The sequence below is a fragment of the Crocuta crocuta genome, unplaced genomic scaffold (genome assembly GCF_008692635.1).
Source record: "Crocuta crocuta isolate KB4526 unplaced genomic scaffold, BGI_CrCroc_1.0 scaffold445, whole genome shotgun sequence".
Lineage (NCBI taxonomy): Eukaryota > Metazoa > Chordata > Mammalia > Carnivora > Hyaenidae > Crocuta > Crocuta crocuta.
In genome coordinates, this window is record NW_027530847.1 from 1,833,186 (window position 1) to 1,852,117 (window position 18,932).

At 45.1% G+C, this 18,932-nt stretch overlaps 1 protein-coding gene across 1 annotated transcript in view; it reads right to left on the reverse strand.

The window, feature by feature from the left end:
• Positions 1-18,932, reverse strand: part of ZNF341 (zinc finger protein 341) — a 43,303-nt gene that overhangs the window by 7,333 nt on the left and 17,038 nt on the right. Inside the window, exons 7-10 of the mRNA XM_077769371.1 lie at positions 18,179-18,369; positions 13,092-13,300; positions 5,051-5,147; positions 2,886-3,018 (exon numbers count right to left, since the gene is read on the reverse strand). Of these exons, the coding sequence (XP_077625497.1) occupies positions 2,886-3,018; positions 5,051-5,147; positions 13,092-13,300; positions 18,179-18,369 (630 nt within the window). The remainder of the gene's footprint in view (positions 1-2,885; positions 3,019-5,050; positions 5,148-13,091; positions 13,301-18,178; positions 18,370-18,932) is intronic.

Here is an 18,932-nt window from a genome sequence, read left to right on the forward strand (position 1 = left end):
GAGAAGCAGAAAGAATCCCAAACAGGCTCTACCCAAGCAGGACAGAGCCCCATGTGGGGCTCGCTCTCATGAATCTTGAGATCATGACCTGAGCCTAAATCAAGAGTTGGACACTTAATCCAATGAGGCACCCAGGTGCCCCTTGAATAATAATTTTTAAAACTACAAAGAGACTGGGGCGCCTGGGTGGCTTAGTCGGTTAAGCGTCCGGCTTTCACTTAGGTTATGATCTTGTGGTTCGTGGGTTCGAGCCCCGCGTCGGGCTCTGTGCTGACTGCCAGCTCAGAGCCTGGAGCCTATTTCAGAGTCTGTATCTCCCTCTCTCTCTGACCCTCCCCTGCTCGTGCGGTCTCTCTCTCTCTCTCTCTGTCTCCTAGAAATAAAATCAAAAAAAAAAAAACTACAAAGAGAGTAATTTGGTAATATCTAACAAAATTACCAATGCATATACTTTTTTCTTCTTTTGTTATGATAAAATACACATAAAATTTACCATTTTAAAAAAGTATATTTATTTAATTAGTTAAAATGTTTATTTAGTTTTGAGAGAGAGAGCGCAAACAGGGGAGGGACAGAGAGAGAAGGAGACACAGAATCTGAAGCAGGCTCTAGGCTCTGAGCTGTCAGCACAGAGCCTGATGCAGGAGTTGAATGCACGAGTGGTGAGATCATGACCTGAGCCAAAGTTAGATGCTTAACCGACTAAGCCACCTAGGTGCCCTATTTATTTATTTTTGAGAGAGACAGACAGAGTATGCATGCATGCGTGTGCAAGCACGGGAGGGGCAGAGAGAGAGAGGAAGAAAGAGAACCAGAAGCAGGCTCTGCACTATCAGCACAGGGCCCAATGCAAGGCTCGAACCCACGAACTATGAGATCATGACCCGAGCTGACGTCAGACGCTCAACGGATTGAGCCACCCAGGTGCCCCATAAAATTTACCATTTTAAATTAATCATCTTTCATGTACAGCTCAGTGACATTAGGTACAATTGTATTATGCAACTACCACCATCTATTTCCAGAACTCTGTCATCCGCCCAAACAGAAACTCGGTACTATACTGCATTTTAACCTAGCATTTCCACTGCTAAGAATACACCCCACAGACAAACTCCCAAAAGTGCCAAAGGACCCACATAGCCTTTTGTGTATAAACTAACAGCTGAAAAATAATTTAAGTATCCAATCATAAGAACTTGTTAAATAAAAGATAGTAAATACAGAGGAATTCTATACAGCTGGGAAAAAGAAGATAGTGCTAGAACATCTTCAAGATGTACTGATAAGTAAAGAAAGACGGTACACAATAGAGTTATAATAAGTGCTCAACTGTGTAAAAGTAAGCAAGCATTTTGTATAGACATAAAATTAAACCAGAATGATTCAGACTAGGACCACTAACAGCAGTTATCTTTGGGGAGAGGAACTGGGGGTATTTTTCAAACTGCAAGTCGCAACCTATTGGTGGTTACTTTGACAATTAAAATTGAATGAAACAGAAAATATTGTTTTGTGAAACTTCTGTTTCAATATATGCTATGTGTATAAATGTGTTTCCTGGGTTGTAATACAAAATATATATATTTTTTTAAATTTTTTTTTAATGTTTTATTTATTTCTAGGAGAGAGAGAGAGACAGCGTGAACAGGGGAGGGTCAGAGAGAGAGGGAGTCACAGACTGAAACAGGCTCCAGGCTCTGAGCTGCAGTCAGCACAGAGCCCGACGTGGGGCTCGAACCCACGAACCGCAAGATCATGACCTAAGCAAAAGTCAGACGCTTAACCGACTAAGCCACCCAGGCGCCCCTAAAATATATTTTTTACCATAGGTCATAGCAAAAAAATTTTTTGAAAAACCATTTGGGTTATCCAACTGAGGTGTGGGGACAGGGTTATTATCATCATATTTGCTTTTATACTGTCAATGATTTTCTCTTCAGGTTTCTGCAATCTTTGGATGCTTTTTAATAAGAAAAAAAGATTTTTAACTAATAATCTTTTAAAGATTAAAGGATAATGGAATGTGGGACACCCGGGTGGCTCAGTCAGTTAAGCATCTGACTCTTGATTTTGGCTCAGGTTATCATCTCACAGTCTGTGAATTTGTGCCCCACATCAGGCTCTGCACTGACAGTGTGGGACCTGCTTGGGATTCTCTCCCTTAACCTCTCTCTGTCTCTCCCTTGTTCTCTCCCTCTCTCTCTCAAAAATAATAAATAAACTTTGGGGTGCCTGGGTGGCTTAGTCGGTTAAGCGTCCGACTTTCGCTTAGGTCATGATCTCGCGGTTCGTGGGTTCGAGCCCCGCGTCGGGCTCTGTGCTCACTGCCAGCTCAGAGCCTGGAGCCTGTTTCAGAGTCTGTAACTCCCTCTCTCTCTGACCCTCCCCTGCTCACGCTGTCTCTCTCTCTCTCTCCTAGAAATAAATAAAACATTAAAAAAAATTAAAAAATAAATAAATAAATTTAAAAAAACGTAGAAAAAAAAGAAAAGAAAATGTCAGTGTGTCTCAACTGGGGAGCCAAGGAGAGGGGGTTCTGTGGGTTTGGGTGGGAATTCTGCAGGGAGAACAGCACCCCCACCCCTAGAGGCTCAGAATGGTCTGAGGGAGCTGTTGGAGGCAGAGCCAAGAGATCCCCCACGAGCCTACAGAGGTTCATCTCTACTCCAGTGTTGGTGGGAACCCCTTGTTCACTTGAGAGGGCAGGTGGGTAGGGGGCCAGAAAGGAAAAGGGGAAGGGAACGAAGAGAAAGTGGCGGACGGACAGGATGGGGAGGGAGAAGAGGCTGGAGAAAGACAGGGGCAAAGGCTAGAGGGAGATAGGAAGGGGAATAGAGAGGTAGGGGGGCTGCGGCCCCCTTGATGGGGGGCAGAGTACTCACCTGAGTGGATGTGAGCATGCAATTTGAGGTAGTGCTCTCGCCGGAAGAACTTCTTGCACACCTGGCACTTGAACCTGCCTCCACTGCCGTGGGTGGGCAGATGACGTCGCAGGTAGCGCTCACAAGGAAACACCTGGTGGAAGAGAGGAGTTGGGGTTAGATCTGACTCACTAACCCTCACCACCTTCTGAGCTCACGGGGCCCCTCATTCCCAGCACTTACGGAAACAATTTCCTTTCTACCCACCAGGATCAGGGCTCAGCATCAGGCTCAGCCCTTAGAACCTCATGGCTCCCACTACTCACCCATACTGCATGTTCTGAGCTTCTGCCAGGCTGTTTTTTCTACCCAGAGGGCCTTTCTCTACCCAGGGGCCCTGACAAATTTCTATTTATCCTTCAAGACCCAAAACAAATGTCACTGCTTCTGTAAAGCCCTCTCTGACTTTTCAATGTCATGCAAGACAAAACAAACCCTGCCCTTGAATGTTCATCTATATTTATTTATTTGTTTATCTATTTATTTATTTATTGTTTTCTAGAAAACTCTGTCCCCAATGTGGGGCTTGAACTCGTGACCCCCAGATCAAGAGTTGCATGCTCTACCACCTGAGTCAGCCAGGCACCCCATTCATCTACATTTATTTAAATGTTTGTTCATTTTGAGTGAGAGAGAGAGAGTGTGTGCGAGTGCACTGCACATGTGTACGCATGAGTGGAGGAGGGGCAGAGAGAAAAAGAGAGAGAGAGAATCCCAAGCAGGCTCCACACCATCAGCACAGAGCCCAATGTGGGGCTCAAACCCATGAACCATGAGATCATGACCTGAGCCAAAATCAAGAGTCGGATGCTCAACTGACTGAGCCACCCAGGCACCCATGAAGAAACCAGTTAAACACACCAGGGGGATGCAATTGGCAAAATCCAGACTTTGGGGAACCCAAAGGACCAGTGGCCCAGTTTCTTCAAGAGATAAATTAAAAGGGGAAAAAAAAAAGGAGCACTTGTGGGGGAAACTTTGGTTGTATCAACCAATTGGAGTATGTGAACCTGATTCAAACAAATAAACCTTACAAAAATTATGATGCTTCAGGGTGCCTAGGTGGCTCAGTGGGTTAAGTGTCTGACTTTTGATTTTGGCTCAGGTCATGATCTCATGATTTCATGAGTTTGAGCCCCATATCTGGGTCTGAACTGACAGTGTGGAGCCTGCTTGAGATTCTCTCCCTTTCTCTGCCCCTCCCACACTAGGACTCTCTCTCTGTCTCTCTCAAAATAAGAAAAAATAAACTTAAAAAATAAGTAAATTAGCATTTAAAAAAATTATGATGTTTCTGAGACAATCAGAAATTGGAACACTGCCTGACTAGCTGAAAGTACAGTCTTCAGTCTTTCACATTCACTGAAAAGAAGAACCAATAATAACAAGAATAACATATCTGGAAGCTGGAGGCCACTGTTCTGATGCTGGGCCTGGACCCAGGAGAGGCCTCACCCCACATTTTAAAAAAATTAAAAAAAATTTTTTTAATGTTTATTTTTGAGAGAGAGAGAGAGAGAGAGAGAGAGAGAAAGAGAGCAGGAGAGGGGCAGAGAGAGAGGGAGACACAGAATCCGAAGTAGGCTCCAGGCTCTGAGCTGTCAGCACAGAGCCTGATGCGGGGCTCGAACCCACTGACTGCGAGATTGTGACCTGAGCCAAAGTTGGACACTTAACCGACTGAGCCATCCAGGTGCAGCACCCCCAAATGTTTTTTTTAACGTTCATTCATTTTTAGAGAGACAGAGACAGAGTGTGAGTCAGGGAGGGGCAGAGAGAGAGACAGACACAGAATCTGAAGCAGGCTCCAGGCTCTGAACTGACCACACAGAATCCAATGCAGGGCTTGAACTCACAGACCACACCTCACCCCACATTAGCCCAGCCTGGCCCGGCCTGGCCCAGCAGCAGCCCCAGGATGGCCATGTGTGCCACCTAACGGCTAAGATGGGCCAGGCAGGGCTCCTACTCTTCAAAGGTGAAGTGTCTATGGAGACAGGTCTAGGGAGACAAGCCCAGGCTTTGCTGCATGTACTGAGGCAGGAGGGGAGGAGACAGTGAGGTGCTTGCTCTACCACCTCTGAGCCCCAACTGTTGCCCCGGCTGGGAAGGGCAGTGGTACCCACCTTTTGGCAGTGTGGGCAGGGAAAGTTGTGAGTGGCAGTCTGCAGGTGGTGCTCCAGGGCCTCGGGGGTAGAGTATTTGTTGACACATTTGACACACCTACATGGGAAGGAACAGGAGAGGTGACAGAGCAGCATGTGGAGGCTGGACTGGCCCCACAGACACAGGCACCAGCCCTTCTCCTCCCCCCAGGGCCAACACTGGGAGGCACAATTCTGCATTAAATTCATTCTGTTTGTTTGTTTGTTTTTTGTTTTTTAAGTAGGCTCCACACCCAATATGGGGCTTGAACTCACGACCTTGAGATCAAGAGTTGCATGCTCTACTGACTGAGCCAGCCAGGCACCCCAGGAGTCCTTTAAAATGAAAATAAATAAATAAATAAATAAATAAATAAATAAATTTAAAAAAATGAAAATCAAACCATGTCACATCCCTGCTTAAAAGTTCCCACCTTGGCCTACAAGGGTCTAGAGGCTTGACCATTCCTACCTGTCAGACTTTATCTTTCTCCACTGCCCACCTCACTCTGTTCCAGCCACCTTGGCCTCCTTAATATACATTGAACACACCAAACTCTTTCCTTAGCCATTTCACCTGCTATTCCCGCTACCTAGAACACTCTTCCCCAAGTATTCCCTTGGGCAACACCTTCTTATCCTTCAGGCCATACGTCAAATGTCACCTCCTTAGAGATGCCCTCCTTGACCATCCTGTCTCAAGCTCTCCCCTACGGCCCACCCCTGGACACTCCCTACTACGTCACCCAGTTTTATTATCTTCTTAGCACTTATTATTTATAATTATTACTTAGTTGTTTGCTTACTTGATTAGTATCTGTCTCTTTCACCAGCAATTAGGCTCTAGAGGAAGGGACCATATTTGTCCTGTTCATAAACTGCTTGAAGCACCAGTGACAATCTGTTATTTATGAAAGAGTCAGAGAGACAAGGATCCAGGTCTTGCACATTCTTGTTTCTGACCCTCAGTTTCCTCATCCATAAAATGGGGTAGGAATCCCAAATGGGCCTGCCTCTTGTTTATTCTTTTTTTTTTTTATTTTTTTTTAATGTTTTATTTATTTCTAGGAGAGAGAGAGACAGCATGAGCAGGGGAGGGTCAGAGAGAGAGGGAGTCACAGACTCTGAAACAGGCTCCAGGCTCTGAGCTGGCAGTCAGCACAGAGCCTGACGCAGGGCTCGAACCCACGAACCGCGAGATCATGACCCAAGCGAAAGTCGGACACTTAACCGACTAAGCCACCCAGGCGCCCCTCCTCTTGTTTATTCTTAAGACTATCCAAGAGTCAAAGGATACAACCGTGCCAAACAAACAGCTCATACATCACATAGCATTATACACGTGGTCTCTGTGCTTTTTTTAACAAATTTTATTTTTTAAAGGTTCAGTTATTTTTGAGAGAGAGAGTGCAAGTGGGGGAGGGGCAGAGAGAGAGAGAGAGGGACAGAGGATCTGAAGCGGGCTGTGCGCTCACAGCAGGAGCCCAGTATGGGGCCCGAACTTATGAACTGTGACAACATGACCTGAGTCGAAGTTGGACACTCAACCGACTAAGCCACCCAAGTGCCCCCATGGTCTCTACTCTTAATATCACTGGCTAACCAGCCTTTCAAACAGCAGTTTCAGGTCACAAGCCACTCTGAAGAAAAGACCCCTCTAGTCTCCTGACTATAAAAACATTTACCAGCAACTGACCCATTTATGATGAGGTTCCAGTGAGGAATGCCACAGGTAGGTGGGCAATTCACACCAAAAACAGAAACACGGGCCCGGATATCCGTTCGCCAGGGCCTCCACAGAAAACCCACAGGCAGGCCGCGCCTTCAGACTACATGCTGAAAACCGCAGGCTAAATGCCTCCAGATGGCAAGAAAGAAAGAGCGAGCTGGCTGGGAGCAGAGCTACTGGGCGGACAGAGACACAGAGATGGGAGAGGGCAGGAACTTCACCGGCTTCAGCAATGAGGAGACACAGGTTTGTGTGGGAGGTAGCTTAGCAATAGGCTCAAAATGCAGTAAGCAATAATGCTGAGCAATAAGCATGAAAATGAAAACTCCCTGCCAGAAATGCCATCCTCACTAAGTCACCCAAGGTAACATCCCCAGCGCGAGGGCTAACCAACATCCCATGCCTGCTGCTGTGATGCGCTGAGAAGGACCAAACAGCACTTTGTGTGATATTTCCTGCCTAGAGTGCCCCTCCTGCATCCAACCCGAGGTCAAATCCGACAGACCCAAACTGAGGACGTTCTCCAAAATAACTGGCCCATACTCTTCAAAACCGCCACAGTTGTCAAAGACAAAGATAGGATGAGCAACTGTTCCAGCCTAAGAAAGAGACACAATAACTGAAAGCAACGTGTGATCCTAGATGGGATCCTAGGTCAGAGAAAGCTTTTTTTTTTTTTTGGTCTATAAAGGATGTTGTTGAGATAGGAGATTTTTGAGTAAGGTCTGTAGATGAGGCAACAGAACTCTATTGATTTAACTTTCTGATTTTGATAACTACACACTGCTTATGTAAGAAGCTGTCCTTATTTCTAGAAAATGTACATAAAGACAAAGTGTAAAAGAGCATCATGCCAGTAAAGAATCCTCAAGTAGCTCAAATATCTCAAATATAATAAAGCAAATGTGACAGAGTTAACATTTGGGAAATCTGGGTGAAGGGTATGTGGGAATCCTTTGTACTATTCTTCTGTTTTTTCTGGAAGTCTGAAATTGTGTCAAAATAAGTTCCTGAAAATGGCTGTCTGTGGTATGGGGAAGGGGGTCAAGGTAGACCGGGAATTCCTTTTCATCCTTTGCCCTTTTTTGGTTCTTAAATATTGTACTGTATGTATGTAATTATTTTTTAAAGTCAGGAATCTCTTTCTTAAAGTCTTCATTGATCTTTTTTTAAAGAAGTTTTACTATTAAATACTATATTTTTAATACAATTTTTTTTTAATGTTTGTTTATTTTTGAGAGAGAGAGAGAAAGACACAGAATCTGAAGCAAGCTCCAGGCTCCGAGCTGTCTGCACAGAGCCTGATGTGGGGCTCAAACCCACGAACTATGAGATCATGACCTGAGCCAAAGTCAGACACTTATCCGACTGAGCCACCCAGGTGCCCAGAACTTATTATTATTTTTTTAATGTTTATTTATTTTGAAAGAGAGGGATAGAGAGCCAGCAGGGGAGGGGCAGAGAGAGAGGGAGACAGAGAATCCCAAGCAGGCTCCACACTGTCAGTGCAGAGCCCAACGCAGGGCTCCAACTCATGAACTGTGGGATCATGACCTGAGCAGAAATCAAGAGTCAGACATTTAACTAAATGAACTACTTTGGTGCCCCTCGGAACTTATTTACAAGTGAGCAAAGATGTCCAAAGATGTTCTCTGTAGTGTTGTTTGTAACAATGACAAACTGGAAAAAACCAACTAGCCTGCCATAAAGGATCATTTACATACATTTGGCATGTACAACCAAATACCAAGGAGCCATCTAAATGGATGAGGCAGGGGCACCTTGGTGACTCAGTTAAGTGTCCAACTCCTGATTTTGGCTCCGACCCTGATCTCAGGGTCATGGGTTCAAGCCCTGCACTGGGCTTTGTGCTGGGCATGAAGCCTGCTTAAAAAAAATAATAAAAATATGGGGTGCCTGGGTGGCTTAGTCGGTTGAGCGTCCGACTTTCGCTTAGGTCATGATCTCGCGGTTCGTGGGTTCGAGCCCCGCGTCGGGCTCTGTGCTGATTGCCAGCTCGGAGCCTGGAGCCTGTTTCAGAGTCTGTGTCTCCCTCTCTCTCTGACCCTCCCGTTCTCACGCTGTCTCTCTCTCTCTCTCCTAGAAATAAATAAAAATATTGAAAAAAATAATAATAATAAAAATAAAAAAAGGGATGGGGCAGGTCTGTTTGTGCTGAGATGCAAAGATGTCCATATTACTGTTGTGATAACACACACATTACATGTACAAAGTGATCCCATTAAGTTTCAGTTAGTTTGTCAGAAGCTGTGGGACAGAAAGATGGCAGGGTGAATATTCACCAAAGTCAATAACTATGTTTGGGATGACCTGACTCAGATAGAGCCTGTGATAGTTATATCCATAAACATGCCTATTACTGACACAGACCAAATAACATGTATCAAGAGGTTAATAAGGACTATCTTTGCATGGTAGGTAGGGTTTTGGTTTTTGGGTTCTTTTGTGCGATTTTTAAAAAATCTTTTTCTCTGTACTGAATATGGATAACTTTTGTAATTAGGATAAAAAATCCATAGGGGCACCTGGGTGGCTCAGTTGGTTAAGCGTCCAACTTTGGCTCAGGTCATGATCTCATGGTTCGTGAGTTTGAGCCCTGCCTTGGGCTCTGCGCTGACAGCACAGAGCCTGCTTGGGATTCTTTCTCTCCTTCTCGCTTTCTGTCCCTCCCCTGCTCACACACTCACTCTCTCAAAAATAAGTAGATACACTTTTAAAAAATGTCCTCTTGGGGCACCTGGGTGGTTCAGTCGGTTAAGCGTCTGACTTCGGCTCAGGTCATGATCTCACGGTTCGTGGGTTTAGAGCCCCGCATCAGGCTCTGTGCTGACAGCTAGTTCAGAGCCTGGAGCCTGCTTTGGATTCTGTGTGTGTCTCTCTCTCTGCCCCTCCCCCACTTGTGCGCTGTCTCTCTCTGTCTCAAAAATAAGTAAACTATTTAAAAAAATTTTAAATGCCCTCTCTTTGCTATAAAAAATGATAAAAATTTAAAAAATTAAAAAAAAATCAACAAATCTTATTTTTAAAAGGCAAAAGTAAATATATAGCACATATATAGGGGCACACATAAAATTCACCTGAGGGGCTTGGGGCTTGGGAAGGCAGCATAGGCAGGCAAAGGCAACGTGGCCCAAAGGAAAGGGAGGAGGTAGACCAATGGGGCCTGGGCCCCTGAAAGAGCATGAAGCCACTCTACTTGCCCAAACATTAATGTGAAACAGAAATAAATTCTCACTTCACTTATTCCACAGTTATTGGGAATCTCTATTGCATGCAGGTAAACCTATATCTAAATTGTACAAATAATAATAATTGCAGCAATGACGTTTATTGAGCACTTACTCTGTTCCAGGTATTATGTCTAAGAATCTCATGGTCGTCGTAACTAATCCTCATAAATAATCCCACACAGTAGGCACTATAGTTATCCCCATTTCAAGGATGAGGACACTGAGGCTCAGAGTGACCAAATACCTTGCCAAGGTTATCTACTGGGAATATAATCAAGCTGGGATTTGAGCACAGACAGGTGGCTACAGAGCCCTTATCATTATTACCCAAGATACCATTCCATACTCAGGCCATCCAGACGGTGGCCTGCATCTGCAGGCCTTAACCTTTGGGCCAGGAGTTCCAATGGCTACAAGGGTGACTGGCACTGTAACCACTGCACGAGAACCTAGGAGAAGAGATTGACTGCAGACACAGAGCCATCAGCACTGGGCTCAACCTTAGCCTCCAGTTTCCAAGACCAGAGCTGTGAAGCTTCTAAGGTTCCAGACGAGAGTTTGAATCTCAACTCCGTGCCAACGCTGTTACTCTGGTGGGCAGGTCATTTCTCTCTGAGGCTCAGCATCCTCATCTTCAAAATGGGGAGAACACCACCGCTATGAACTGAACTGCGTCCCTCCGAAAGTTGTATGCTGAAGCCCTGACCCTCAATGTGATGGTATTTACAGACAGGACCTTTGAGGGGATGATTAGGTTTAGATGAGATCATGAGGGTGGGGTCCACATGACCACAGAGTGCCGTAATGAGAAGACCACGGGTCTGTGGTATTGTGTTACAGCAGTCGGACCTGACTAATGCGACCACCTACCTCCCAGGACTGCAGGGGTCAATGTCCCTAAGACCAAGTGGGGCCCGTGGTAGGTGTTCCCTTCCTTCTACTTGGCATCTCACTACTGAGAGCCACATGGCCACATGAACTCACAGATAATCCACACACTGATAGGGCAAAAGCAAAATAAAATGCCCCCTGAGTACAAATGGGAACTACTCATCAGTAACTAGAAATCTCCACCCCTTGACTGGCCAAAGCTTTGCCTGGTTTCCTGTCTCTGGCTCCCCTTCCCAATCTCCCTGGGGCAAGCTGCCCTGTACAGCTTCAGTCCCAGTGCTCCTGATAATTTCTCGAAGCTTTTGTGATTTCTACAAGGCCCTTCGTATCCTGGCCCTACTTTCTTCCTCTTTCTTTTTTTTTNAAAAACATTAAAAATTAAAAAAAAAAAATTTATTTCTGAGAGAGAGAATGAGAGCATGAGTAGGGGAGGGCCAGAGAGAGAGGGAGACACAGAATCCAAAACAGGCTACAGGCTCTGAGCTGTCAGCACAGAGCCCCACGTGAGGCTCGAACTCACAAACTGTGAGATCATGACCTGAGCCGAAGTCGGATGCTTAACCAACTGAGCCACCCAGGCGCCCCACTGGCCCTACTTTCTAAACATCCCCTAGGCCACATCTAAACATTGTCTCTCCCTTCAACTCTACACAACAATCGTTCTAAACCACTTGCTACTTTATTTTGTATCTCCATACTTGATGTTCCTCCTGCTAAGAATGTAATCTACCCTACCCACTGTCTGCTTGGCAAACTCCTATTCATCCTTCAAAACTCAGTTCAGACATCACTGCTTCAATGATACCTTCCTTGCCCTACATCCCACTCTGGTACTTCTATACCTTATATCTACATCTGTTAGTATTTTATCAGAGTATATGGCAAGCATATTTACATACTTGTCTCCCTAAGAAGCCCATGCATTCTAAACTCCAGGGCTGTGTTTACTTATTTCTGAAACCCCAGAAGCATCACCCAGGAGTTATGCCTCACTAACAGGTTATCAGCCAAATCCCTACAGGTACAAGTTTTTGTTTTTGTTTTTGTTTTTAATATTTTATTTATTTCTATAAGAGAGAGAGAGAGAGATACAGCATGAGCAGGGGAGGGTCAGAGAGAGAAGGAGTCACAGGGTCCAGGCTCCGAGCTGGCAGTCAGCACAGAGCCCGACACGGGGCTCGAACCCACGAACCGCAAGATCATGACCTAAGCGAAAGTTGGATGCTTAACCGACTAAGCCACCCAGGCACCCCAAGTTTGTACAGAGAAGCAAAACCATTCCAACATGAACAAATTCATTAAGAACTGGGAGAAATCCCGAAACACTCCTCCTTGCTTATCACTAACATCTATTCCCATGTACTACATGCTAGGATTTACAAGGCAGCTGCGACCAGAAGCCACAGGGTGGTGGATGCACAGCAAAATGACTGCAGGGCAAAATGTGGGATTTCCCAATGTTATGAAAGCGATATTGGCTATCTGCAGATAACTAAAGAGAGCCTGGAAAGGGGACCAGAACACCACCAAGTAAGAGAAACCTAGGGAGGATGGTCCCAGAACTGCTAGCTCCAGTGAGAATGACCTGAAGACCCAAGGATGAAATGCATGAGGCCGGACTGAGGGAGCCCTTCTTCATTTCCGCAATGGGACGAGCTCTATGATCGCGATGGAAGACTAAAGTGCTATAAAGGGCTGTCGGCAAGAATTACCCTAAACAGGATCTACACTTGGCTCACCCCCTGTCCATTCTAAGAATCAGCATAGAGCTGCAACTTTGATCCGAATTTTACAGATTATAGAAACAAATGCATCTTGTGTTTATGATTCTGGCTTTCTAACACGTGCTTGTTCATTCCATTTTCATCCGATGAATCCGGGCACCATTCTGACTGTAATCTCAATTTTGTAGATTATCAGACTAAATAATATTTTCACGATATTTTTAGTTTCCACACTTTTTCCCCCTATGAATGAAAAAATATTGGTTTCTCCTTTTAAAGATTACTTTTTAGGATAAACGTCTAACAAGCTGAAGAATGACAGGAGGGCCAGCATCTGTTCCCGTGGGTCCTCAGCAGTCAGAACCACCGAGGCGGCCGGCCCCGGGCCCTGCAGGGAGAGGGGGTGCGGGCAGTGGGAGGGCACGTACTTGTACACAGCGCTGTCCTTCTTGGGGCTGTGCTGTGGCAGCAGGCTGTGGGAGTACTGGTGCACACCCAGGTCGTACAGCGAGGGGAAGTCCTTGCCACAGAGGTGGCAGCGGTAGCTCAGCTCCTCCTGGTGGCTCTTGATGTGCTCCAGAAATGTGTCGAGCTTCGGGAAGGTCTGCGCGCAGCTTTTGACCACACACTTGTACACCTTGAGGGAAGAAACAGGGCAGGGGAGGCAGGCTGTTCCCCGGCTCCCCTGCTGCCGAGCCCTGTTTTATTTTGATTACAGAGTCCTCTCTCCGTGGCCAGTCATAATGGCCCCGTTACCCTTCCCTCAGGCTGTATGTGACCTTGGTAGATTTAGAAAAATTACCCCAAACCTGGAAATACAGTAGAAGGATGACATTGTGTCCACTCTGGAGAGTGGTGCCTCTCAGACTTGAGAGTCCATCACAGTGACAGATGGTTGGGTGCCACCCCTCCCCCCCGCACCGAGCACCTGATTCAGTAGGTCTGGGTGGCCTATGTGCCCGGGAGACGCTGACGCTGCTGGTCGGGGAACCTCACTTCAAGAGGTGCTATCTAACAAGCCTGTCTAGGGCCCTCTCGCTCTCTGAGGGATGGGTCTTGTGGTGCCTACTTACTACTGATTAGGATCCAGACCCTACAGTTAAATTTTTATTTGTAGACAACAGATTCAATGTAAATGATTTTTGTCAAGCAGAAAGGGTAACCCCAAAGGTCATGGGTTTTGTTTCCGTTATAGGACATTAACCAGATTTGTATTTAGCTTAGCAATCTTACCTGAATATTCCCTTTTATCACCGACACAATGATACATAGGTATAAATACCAAAGTCTTATACCCTCTTTTGAACTGGCTTTGTCATCCTTCCAGTTTCCTTATTAATGAGTTATGTGAAATTCTGGCTCGTGTTCACTATGTCACTCACATGAGAATTATGCTTTTAAATTTTATAAATTATATTTTTTAAAAACATTTATTTATTTATTTATTTTTGCGATGGTGGGGGAGAGAGAGAGTGAGGGTGTGCACACACAAGCATGAGCCGAGGAAGGGCAGGGAGAGAGGGAGAGAATCCCAAGCAGGCTCCTTGCTGCCAGCGTAGAGCCTGATGTGGGGCTCAAACCCATGAACTGTGAGATCATGACCTGAGCCAAAATCAAGAGTTGGACGCTCAACTGACTGAGCCACCCAGGTGCACCCAAAATTGCACTTTGACAAGTACGCTCCTGACTGCCTACACAATTCCACGTGCTCCTTCTTCCTAACAAAGTGAACCCTGATTTGTTCAGGGTGGCAACATGCGCAGTTAAAACACCTGATTTCCCTGGCTCCCTTGCATCTAGTGTCAGCCATGTGGCTCCTTTCTTGCCAGTGATATGCAGGCAGTGGTCTTTAGGGAAGACATTACTCCCAGAACAAAAAAGGCAAAAGCTTTCTAAGAGAAATCCCCTCTGCTTTTCTCATTTGTCCTGACTGGAATACAGATGTGATGACTGGAGGTACAGCAGCCACTATACAACCTTGAGGATGGAAGTCACATGCTAAGAATGGCAGGGCCAAAAACTAGAGGAAGCCTGAGTCTATGGTGACATATCTGACCTGCTATATAATCCCAACACTGCCTACTTACAGCTTCTTGTGACATGAGGAAAGTAAAACCATAACTAGTAAGCTGGCTGTCTATTATTTGCCAAGTAATAATGAATTCCTAATTGATTAAGCACATGCACTGGCTCCAACTAATGAGAGATCTACAGAGGGCTGCTAGGAAATATTACTGCTTCTAAAAAAAAAAAGGCACAGAGTTGGGGGGCCTGGGTAGCTCAGTCAGTTAAGCAGCCGACTTCAGCTCAGGTCACGATCTTGCGGTTCGTGAGTTCGAGCCCCCCGTCAGGCTCTGGGCTGACATCGGAGCCTGCAGCCTGCTTCGGATTCTGTGTCTTCCTCTCTCTCTGCCTTCCCCTGCTCACGCTCTGTCTCTCTGTCTTTCAAAAATAAATAAACTTTAAAAAAAAATTTAAAAAGGCACAGAGTAGAGAGCTCCTTTTTGCTCACAGATAACGCTGTGTCTGGACTGCTACCATCCCAGGACCACAGATAAGCCATGAGCAGAGAACAAGGTCATACCCTGAGATGGCAGAGACAAGAGTGGGAAGGACACAGAGTCCTTGATGTTGGGTTGAGTCAACTGACTGTTTCAGGCCTGGAGCTGCTCAATCTTGGATTTTCTTATTATGTGCAATGATAAACCTCTTAATCGTGTAAGCAGTCTGAGTCAAAGTTTCCTATGAGTTGCCCTACGGGTATCCTAGCTTAATTTCATCAACCCCCCTGCTGGGAATCTATCCTAAGGTATAAGCTAGAGATTTGGACAAATATTTGATTATAGTGTTGCTCAATATAATCTTGTTTATACTAGCAAAACACAGTTAATATCCAAAATATTAAAACAAGGGGATTTTTAAAAATACAACTGTTAAAAATTATGTTTTTTAAAAATAGTAACATGAGAAAATTCTCAGAACATAAAATTAGGTTAAAAAATAGAAAGCCCAAATCTCAAGAGAATTTATGCTTATTAAAAACAAAATCCCAGGGTGCCTGGGTGGCTCCGTCAGTTGAGCGAGCATCTGACTTTGGCTCAGGGCAGGATTTCATGGTTCATGAGTTTGAGCCCTGCGTCTGGTTTGGTGCTAGCTTTGTGCTGAGCCTGGAGCCTGCTTCAGATTCTCTGCCCCACCCCCACCCCTCCCTTGCACTCTATCTCTCAAAAATAAATAAATGCGGGGCGCCTGGGTGGCTTAGTCGGTTAAGCGTCCGACTTTCGCTTAGGTCNTAAAAATAAATAAATAAATAAATAAATGCTAAAAAATAAAAATTTTTTAAATTCTCAAAAAGCCCCGTATGGTTGATTCCATTTATACAACGTTCTCAAAATGACAAGCTTACGAAGACAGAGAACTGATTTGTGGTTTCCAGAAACTAAAAGATATTAGGGAAGAGAATAGGTGTAACTAATGAGAGGAGGCACAAGAAAGATCTTTGTGGTGATGGAATGTTCTGTACCGTGATGGCAATGGTGGTTACACAAACCTGCAAACCTGCACACATGGTAAAATGAGATAGAACCATACACACTGCATACCAATGTTAGCTTCCTAGTTTAGATATCACGCTGTTCTTAGGTAAGATGTAACCACCGAGGGAAACTGATTAAAGGGTATAAGGGACATGTTGGTACTATCTTTGCAGCTTCCTATGAATCTATTAATTCTTCCAAAAGAAAAAGCTTAAAAAAAACCTATCAGAAAAGAAAGCACAATTCAAAATTATATGTGTATACTATCCCAATTATAATAATAAAAATACCCCAGGAGCTCCACAAAATATGCTGGGTTTTGTGCTACACTCTTGGGATGGTGCATTGCAAGGTGGTTAATGACATGGGGTTTGGCTTTGAACCCTGACTCAGTCAGTTACTGGCAGTGTGACTCTCGATGGGTCATTTCACCCCTCTGGGCCTCAGTTTCTTCATTTGGATATACTGAAAATGCCTCTCTCTAAGGTTGTTACGGAGATTAAATAAAATATTGAATGTAAAGCATTTAGCAGGGTACCCATCATATAATAAATGCATCCTTTAAACCTATACACTCTTTAGATTTTTCTGAATTTTTAATTCTACGTTGGGTACCTGATACTTTTATAAGAAGAAAAAAAAATAACAAAACTTATTGTAAAAAATAAAGACTGGAATATAATAATATACCATATAATCCAGCAATTCCACACCTGGGTTCACACCCAAGAGAACTGAAAATGTATGTTCAGACAAAAACTTGTACATGAATGTCCACGATGGCATCAGTCATAATAGCCAAAAAGCAGAAATAACCCAAATGTCCATTAACTGATGAAAGGATAAACAAAATGTGCTATGTCCATATAATGAAATATTATTCTACCATAAAAATGAAGTACCAATACATGCTAATACATGGGTGAACCTTAAAAACATGATCTCGAAAGGCCAAATACTATGTGATTCCATTTATATTAAATGTTCAGAATAGGCAAATCCATAGAGGCAAAAAATAGTTTTAGTGGCTGCCAGGGACTGGGGAAAGGGGGGGAGTGGCAGCTAATGGGTACAGGGCTTCTTTTCGGGATGATAAAAATATTCTGGCATTAGATAGTGGTGATGGATGCACAAATTTATTAATACACTGAACACCACTGAAGTGTACACTTCAAAAAGAGTGAACTGAGGCAGGGGGGGCATGGGTGGCTCAGTCTGTTAAGCGTCTGACTTCGGCTCAGGTCACGATCTCGTGGCCTGTGGGTTCAACTTCGTGTCAGGCTCTGTGCTGACTGGAGCCTACTTCAGATTCTGTGTCTCCCTCGCTCTCTGCTCCTCCCCCACTCACACTCTGTCTCTCTCTCAATTTAAAAAAAAATTGGGGAGCACCTGGGTGGCTCAGTTGGTTAAGCGCCGACTTCGGCTCAGGTCATGATCTCACAGTTTGTAGGTTCGAGTCCCGCGTCAGGCTCTGTGCTGACTGGAGCCTACTTCAGATTCTGTGTCTCCCTCGCTCTCTGCCCCTCCCCTGCTTACGCTGTCTCTATCTCTCTCTCTCAAAAAGAAATAAAAAACATTAAAAACTAATAATAATAAAAAGGGTGAATTTTGTGATATATGTATTATATGTTTAATTAAAAAAAAAAAAAAAAAAGACTGTGGTCCTAAATCCCCATGGGTAGGTTTTTAGACATTACATTTTACTGGGGTATTAAGAATTTTCCTTATGTCCAATTCCTACAGTACACGACCCTTAATAAAAGGTGGGCTTCCTTCCTTGGCCTAACACCATAATGGCCCAGTGAGCTAGCCCCACCCAGCCACAGGAAGCTTGGCCTGACCATCACGGTGGCTAGATGGTAGCTCACTGCAACTGAGGCCCACTCCCGTCCCTCTCTGGGCAGTGTTCAAGACCCCAGCAGCAGCCAGGGCTCACAACTACGGTGGCTGTGGCCCCCCGCTGCACACCACTCACCTACCTGCTCATTCTTATGCTGGGTCATGTGGGACTTGAGTTGGAAGTAGGTGCTGAACTTGCTGGGGCAGAACTGGCACAGATAGGAGCTATCGATGAGCACCACCTGCTTGGCCTCCAGCTTGTCCCCTTCATCCTCACCGGCTGTGGGCAAGGCCTGGGCCTGTGGGGCACTCGACAGGGTCTGGCCCACACCTGTGGAGAAAACCAGGGAAGGACGTCACTGAGAGAGTCATGACATTCAGGAAGGATCCAAAGAGCACCTCCTGCGTGTTTCTGGGTTCACCTTGCCACCTCCCACGTGGCTGGTGTTGGACACTATACTCAAGGCACTGCATTCACATTCAGCTTTGTGCACTGATACAGCCATTCCAGATGCTCAGCTCCCAATACTTACCATCTGATTGGTAAATAGCTATTGCCTCAAATCTCCCCTCAATGGCCTTTCCCTAGGCCTCTCCACGGTTGTTAAAAACCCTTAACACCATTCCTAGCTGTATTCATCATGCCTCCCCAGCTCCCAGTTCCAACTATAAAGATTTGTTTAGTTGCCCTTCCTTCACTTTCCCTAAGGACAAGGGCCTCTGACCTCATCTCCGTAAATGTTTGCTATATGGTTGAACCCTTGGTGGTAGGCACGGTAAGAATTTGGGGTGGGGGGTGGGAAGAAAGGAAGAAACAGTTCTTTTCCAAGGAGCCCCAAAAAGTGCACAGGGCACAAAGAATGGCTAAACACACAGTAGGGCTAATTCCAACAG